General features: G+C 51.5%; 1 protein-coding gene across 1 annotated transcript; it reads right to left on the bottom strand.

The window, feature by feature from the left end:
• Positions 1-4,541: 4,541 nt before the first annotated feature.
• LOC124652588 (inorganic phosphate transporter 1-2-like) lies at positions 4,542-6,122 on the bottom strand. Its single transcript, XM_047191625.1, has one exon. It carries the CDS (start codon positions 6,120-6,122, stop codon positions 4,542-4,544), a length of 1,581 nt encoding a protein of 526 aa, XP_047047581.1.
• Between the last annotated feature and the right edge of the window lie 1,444 nt (positions 6,123-7,566).

Raw genomic sequence — 7,566 nt, 5'->3', positions numbered from 1 at the left:
TCTACATCCTTGCGGGCCGCCTCTTGCACCTTTGCAAACCTCTTGAATTTTTCATCTTGGGGGTTAAGGATTGTCTTCATCAAGGTTGCCCACCAATGGTAAATGTCATCAGCTAGATAATAACCCTTGTCATAAGAATGATAGTTGATCTCATAGGAAATTTGAGGAGCATTGCCTTCTGCAAGCCTAGCAAACACCGGGGAGCGATGTAGGGCGTTTATATCATTGTTGGATCCTGCCATGCCAAAGAAGGAGTGCTAAATCTGGAGATCTTGCGACGCAACTGCCTCCAATATTACTGTACTGTGTACCCCTCTTTATGCCCTTTGAACATTTCTTTCCAACCAAATGGATAGTTATTTCACTTCCAATACATGCAATCTATGCTTCCCAGCATACCAGGAAACCCCCTCTTTTCGTTCATAGACAAGAGGCGGGCAATGTCTTTAGTGGTCGGCTCTCTCGGATAAAGTTTGTCAAACATCGCAATAATAACGCTACAAAATGTACATGGCCTCAATGCATGTGGACTCGCTCATGCGCATGTACTCGTCAACAAGATCACCGGGTACTCCATATGCAAGCTGGCAAATGGCACTCGAACATTTTTGGTACGAGGAGAAGCCAACCTTACCGGTGCAATCAACTTGGCACTGAAGTAGTCATCATATGTCCTCACGCCATGAAAAATATCCAGAAACAACTTCCTGGACATCAGATACCGGTGATGGAATGTCTTCGCGTCGTAAATTGGATTGGTTTGATGAAAATAGTCTCGCATAAGGCCGGCGTGTCCACTGACTAGATTTCTGTCTTTGTTAACCTTGCGCTTCACCGACGATTCACCTTTGTGCTTCGGCAACATAAAATCGTCGTGCGCCATGCATGCAACGGCGAGCAAGAGCTCGGTCTCACCGTCGGACTCCTCGTCCGACGATGATTCGATGACATTGTTGTAGAAAAAATTGATTGACTTGCTATTCATCTACACAAGACAATGATATTTGATCACTTCAACATTATGCCCACGCCAGTGCAATGGAGGAGAAGAAACTTTACATAAAATGCATACCTTGCATTCGCCGTGGCAACCGGACGAGCAGGTTGCGGGCGCATCGGAAAGCGAAGGCGGCCAAGCTTTGCGCCCGCAGAAGAGTTGATGCTCCGCCCGGTGGGATGGAGGACAGCGCGCAGACAGCAGACAACTCTGGTTGTGCGCGCTGCGATGGGGAGCAGTCGACGATGCCGGGGGAGGCAGCTGCCGGCCAGACAAGATGCATTGACGACGTAGTCTACCCGGCAACCGCTAGCTACGACGGGCAACCGACAGTCACCATGCCCGCTGGGAACTGCTGGCGCCAACGGCAACCGACGGCGTAGATGACGGCGCTGCCTGGGCATGGCGGCGGAGAAGGCGGGCAAGGGTTTGGGCAGAGGAGAAGTTGAATTCGTCTCACTGCTAGGAGGGATCGGGTAGGCAAAGGAAGAACAACGGAGGGCGCGTGATTTGCCCGGCCCAAGTCGGTCTGTTTATGTCGCCCCGCTAGAGCGTGCGCGGGCTATCTGTCCGTCCGCGTGGACCAAAATGAACACGGCATGACGGGATGGATCGGCCCGCTGAAGATGCCCCGATAGACCCTCCCGCAAACATAATCCCATATCTTCTTAGGGCATCTTTAGCGTCCACGTCTATTTCGTTCATGAAAACTGTCTGTTTTGGTACATTTGGGTTGGATCATGGACATGTAAATCGGCTGAATGGGTTCGTGCTCGTGCGTCTGAGGAAGCCCTAGCGGACCGAGGCATTTTATTATTTGACACCATCAACGCTTGGTACTGGCTCGCTGATACGCGGCTGCAGTTGCGAGGATGCCCCGTGCCTCGTGTCAATAGGGGTGTAGCCGCCCCCCGCCCATGGATGCCAACGACATCGACGGCGACGACAAGACCATGGCATTGAGCGACGAGCAGAGAACGCTGCTCACGTCGTTCGAGACCGTCCCGCGGGACACCGAACACTGGCAGACCAGGGTGGTGGCGATGTAGGCCTGATACGACCGCAGAACGGTCAGGCCATGTTTGATATATACTAGTGTTGTGGGTATTAGTGTGGACAATACTCTAGAGTATTGGATGAAACGGTTCCGAATTCACTAGGTAGAGGTAGAGTATTGGGGACCGAGAAAAATACACTAACATTTGGGAAAAGTGAGGATAAACGGGGATTAAACCCGCTCATACTCTAGCACCAAACATGCATTTAGAATAAGTAGGCATTTGAAATTTGATGGGGATTATCCCCACTAATTCCCATTAAAACTCTAGTACCAAACAAGGCCTCAGGCGGGTCGCCGAGCTGTCGTCCCCGACGGCGCATTTCCACGTGGCCCGCGCGGAGTGGTGGCAACGAGGCGGCGGGGGCAGCCACAGGTGTACCGGGAGAACTGGGAGATGGAGGATGCATCTGTGGCGATGCAGATGAGTTGGAGGTCGTGGCGAGGGACCAAACCCGCTACGATGCCGACATGGAGGCCACCCTGCAGACGGAGAAGGCGCACTGGGACGCCGCTCTGGCGGAGGGCCAGATGCAGCACATGGTGGAGGAGTCGCACCACCGCAACCGTGATGTCATCATCACGGCCGCAGAGAGGACCATGCGCCTCCGGGATGCCACCATCGCCCGTTGCCGGGGGCTCGGGATGAGCACGAGGTTTACGCCTCATGTCTGAGCTCGGACGATGTGGCACCGATGGCTAGTAGGTTGTGCGACTACGAGTAGCTCGCGCGCCGTCGTAGTTTAGGTTAACAAACCTATAACCATCTGTGTAAAAATGGTCATTTTGGCCAACTAATATTTATGAGAAGCTTTTTTTACGGGTGTGGTTGGAGAGGAGGTGGGTGGACACCAAAATGGCCGGCAGCACGTCTGCGCCGACGCAATTTGGCCCCAAATTTTTGCGGTGAATGCATCAACGCCGATAGGCCGGTCAATTTATGGCGTGCCATTGGGCTAGGATTTTACCCATTTCCTGTCCACGCAGACAGAAGCAAACAAATTTGATTCGTTTACGTCATGCCACTAAAACATCTCCAGTGGAACCGACCTAGTTTGACACGAGAAGTGTCTGTTCTAGTCCATTTAGGTTGGACCGTGGACACTAAAATAGTTGGCCGGCCATGTTTGACTGTTTGGGGTCAGGGGTTTCCCAACAACCTGACGCATTTTGTCCTCCCTAGCCTTGCTTAGCAAGAACAAAGTATTATTCGCAGTAATAACTTAAACAAGAACATTGTATAGTTCATGGGGAAGCAATGCTGGGATTGCATTATTCATTGTGAATAACTAGTAGGATCTGAAGGCTCGTCATCAGAGGCTTCATCACATCACCAGGCGCCCGTGCCAGAGGAAGCTCCTATGCTTCATTGTCAGAGTCGAGGTTGACGATGCCGGCCACTGTGGCCTCCTGAATAAATGCTACATGGCAGGCATTGTCGATGACCTTCTTCACCGTGCGGTCGAGCCTTAACTAGAATGCGAACCGCTCGGCCTTGTTATTCTCCGTGTGTACAGGGCCCGGGGTACATATTCACCGCGGTGCGGCGTTTGTTCACGAACGAAGTGGTTCAGCTTGGCCTCTCGTTCCTCGAGAAAGTGGGCCAGCTAGTAGGTGCAACCAGCGTCGTACTGCAGGTCAAGTCACAATGCCTCGTTATGCCTCCTCCGGAGACCTCATAGTCAAATTCATATCCCTTGGGGAGAGGCCGCACGGAAACACTGTTCGCGCTGATGCCAAGCCCTTCTGCACGATGATGATGGGCGGCAAAAGGATGTGATACTTGGCGAGTTGGGTAGCCTCGTGTCAGTCCACACATTCCGGATCCATGGCTTCCGCGGGGTCGGAGGATCCAACTTCTAGTAGTATGTGGAGCAAGCAAGCCAGGAAACAGAAATAAAGATAGAAGTGTGAGCTATTAATGGCATCATAGAAGGCCAGCCGCCGACCTGCCAGTCATGGCGCGGCTGCTGAGTCAAAGCGGCGTAGAAGGGGAGCGAGGCAAGCATCAAAGCGGCGCAGGCTTCGGAAGCGTAATAGTCTGCTGACCTGCCGCCAGTCGGGGCCGAGAATACGGACATGTGTTGTGTGTGCGGCGACGCATTTCGAGCCTAAATTTGGACAGTAATGCGTCGGGGCGAACAAGCCGATCATTTTGCGTTGGATCGATGGGCTAGAATTTTACCCTGTTCGCGCGAATCATAATGGACATATTTAGTCTGTTTGCCTCAGGCAGCTGGAGATGCCCTTACCATGAATCAATGACCTCTTTTTGCAAGGAAATCAATAGCTTCCCCTACTACATGCATTCATATATTTTTGGTTTTCAGTAACATGAGTACAGGAGACTTGTATACAGAGACTAAAGAAAACACAGCACAAATTAAGTAAGTGGCCACGCCGAAGAAAAGAATGCGCTGCAACGGAAGGCGAACACACACCATCGTGCATGTAGATTGTAGAACAATAAACAACCCGTGTCTCCAGCTAGACAGCCGGGGCAATGGTGTCTTCGTCGTTGACACTCTCTTTGGAGATCTCCTCGAGCGACCTGCCCTTGGACTCTGGCAGCAGCAGCGAGAAGAGCAAGCCTAGGAAGTTGGTGCCGGAGAGCAGGAAGAGCGTGTTGCGCATTCCGATACCTGTGGAATACCCTTTCTCGGCCTTTTTCTGGTCCTGGGACGCGTACAGGAACCCAAACGCGCCGACGATTGACCCGGCCTTACCGGCAGCGGCGGAGATGCCGTGGCACGTGGACCGGAGCCTGGCCGGGAAGATCTCGGCAGGCACGATGAACGTTGTGCTGTTGGGTCCGAAGTTAGCAAAGAAAAAGGTGAGGCCGTAGAGCACGATGAACCATGTGTGGTGCCCGGGCTTCACCAGGTAGTCATATGGAACTGCGACGGCGAGCATGAAGATGGTCATCATGGCGAAGCCCATGAGCTGAATCCAGAACCTACCGATGATGTCGATGAAAGCGACGGTGAACCAGTAGCCCGGTACGGTGCCGCATAGTGCGATGAGTGCTTGGGCACGGGCGATGTTGGACAGCTCCTGCAAGGCGCTCATGGCCCTTGCTGGCGGGATCCAGCCGACATTGGTGAAGATGGCCTCCTGCAACAAATTCTGGCTGTAGAAGGCAACGTCCAATAGGAACCAGGTGCTGGTGGTGGCTAGCAGGTGCAACCCGTGGCGCCTAATGAACTCCCGCGAGAAGAGGCCCCAGGTGTCGTCAGAGGCTACCTGAAGCCGGACCTGCTCCTCCTCCTCTGTGATGTCCTTGTTAAGCACTTTGGACATGTCCGTTGTGGCCTGCCTCGTATCGTGAGCAATGAGCGCTGTGTACCGTGCGGTCTCAGGCATCTTCATACGCCAGTAGTATGTCAGCATGGCAGGGATGGTGCCGAACATGACGATTATGCGCCACGCGTAGTCAGCCTCCGGCCCGATGGACTCCGCAGCGTTGATGTAGAAGGGCGGCGCCGGGAACATGTTCCGGAACGCGGCCGAGACGACGATGCTGACAATGGTGCCGAACAAGATGCCGAAGCCCTGCATGGCGAAGACGGCCGCGATAAAGGTGCCACGGGACTTTTTGTTGGCATACTCGGACATGATGGTGGCTGACAAGGGGTAGTCGCCGCCGACGCCGAAGCCGAGCCAGAAGCGGAAGAAACATAGCGTCCCTATGACGCCCTTAGCCCCGTGCCCGAAGGAGAGCCCTGAGGCAATTGAACAAAGGACCATGAGGATGAGTGTGAAACCATAGACCCTCTTACGGCCGAGCTTGTCACCGAGCCAGCCAAAGAAGAGCTGGCCCACGAGCGTGCCGCAGAGGGCCACGCCGTTCACGGCGGCTGACACGTTGGCTGGGAGGTTGCCGGGCTCGTTGCTGCCAGGATCGGTGTAGTAGATGCGACCCAGCAGCCTAGTGATGAGAGAGACGCAGAAGAGGTCGTAAGCGTTGGTGAAGAAGCCCATGCCGGCAATGACGATGGCCGTGAAATGATACCATTGCGTCTTGGCGCCGTCGAGTGCTTTTAGCACGTTCAGCTGTTCACCCGCCATGGTCGGTCGGTCGATCAGCTCGCAGCCCCCTTCAAGCTACTTCTTCTCTTTGCTTGCATTTACAGACGACACAAACTAAGCATGTTGATCTAGTATACTATTACAAGGATTGATATGAATGCCCAGATCGTAGCTTATCGGGTTTGACTTTCATGTTTTCAATATAGAATTGTGCAAACAATACATTATTGAAGCCATCATGGTTTTTCTGGGGATATACCTGAACGGATCGTGGGCACAACCAAACGACTGTAAATTAAGTGAAGAGACGGGAGATGGGGGGAGCTCTGGTATACAAATAAGTCATTTAAAATATAAAAACTACCACCTTTATTATAAAATGTAAGCCTTTTTAGGAAAATCAACTTATATTTTTATAACGGAGGTGATAGTAAACCTAGATACAGAAGATTTAGCAGCAAGCAGGCCCATTATATATATATAAATCATTGCCTTCCAGCCTCACCCTCTTTGTTTATTGTCTTTCAAATTGCAACCCGTCCGGTCAATCACAGTTCACACAGCTGTGGCATTTGGTCAGATACGTACTAGCTTATATAAACTTTCTCGGCGCAAGAAAAAAAAAAATGTGAAAAGATCCGAATATGCTCGGGAACCTTGCCAACTGGCCACTAGTTTGTAGCAGTATATGGTATATACTACTCTCGCTTCACTAATATAAGATGTTTTAGGTTTTAGTAGATTGATCCATTTTGGTATGTATCTAGTCAATTTAGTGTGTAGATTTACTCACTATGGTGTGTATCTAGTTCTTTTTAAAGTGTCTAAAATATCTTATAATTATAAACAGAGAGAGTAGATGATACCTTGCGCGTTGATGCGGAGATTTCCTACTTTCTTTTTATTAAGATCCTAATTTTAACAAAGAAATTTGCGACAAATTCACTTGGAATATATTGAACCCCACATAAACGGCTAAGTCTAAATAGAAAATCATATATAACATGCACTTTTTTCCTGGAATTAGGGTGCCAATGATTACCATGGAGCTCACAACAAGTGGGAATAGTTAACTCATAACTGGTACTACAACAAAGAAGACGCGGGATCCGGTCCCCCCCCCCCCCGGAAGTTTGAGGTGGTAAGTTGGCCCCGGGCAAAACCAATGTCTAGGCCCGCCGAAACCCAGCTACATGGCTTGTATGACGCCTTATGGGTATACGGGGTAGGAGCTACTTATATGCACCACGTCACTACCTCGTGGCCCCACCTCTGATTCCATGTTTATCACGATACCCTCGCGGCCCCACCTCCGTTTCCACATCGATCATAGTGCCGGTAATATCGCATGTTGTCGCTCTGGTTGTTTCTAGCGTTTTCGATCCCGAGCTCTGAAACCACAGTAAGGAGATGGATCCGAGCACCAGGCTCCATACGCCGAACTGGGTCGCGTACTGCACGAGCGCCTCCGCCATGCCGTCTT

Source organism: Lolium rigidum, chromosome 5, assembly GCF_022539505.1.
Source record: "Lolium rigidum isolate FL_2022 chromosome 5, APGP_CSIRO_Lrig_0.1, whole genome shotgun sequence".
In the NCBI taxonomy this organism is placed as follows: Eukaryota; Viridiplantae; Streptophyta; class Magnoliopsida; order Poales; family Poaceae; genus Lolium; species Lolium rigidum.
Note: the sequence above shows the minus strand (reverse complement) of the source record. Positions and strands in the feature narration are given on the sequence as shown.

What these genes read in the sequence shown, in the direction of transcription:
- LOC124652588 (XM_047191625.1), bottom strand. Translation starts at nt 6,122, where the DNA reads ATGGCGGGTGAACAGCTGAACGTGCTAAAAGCACTCGACGGCGCCAAG.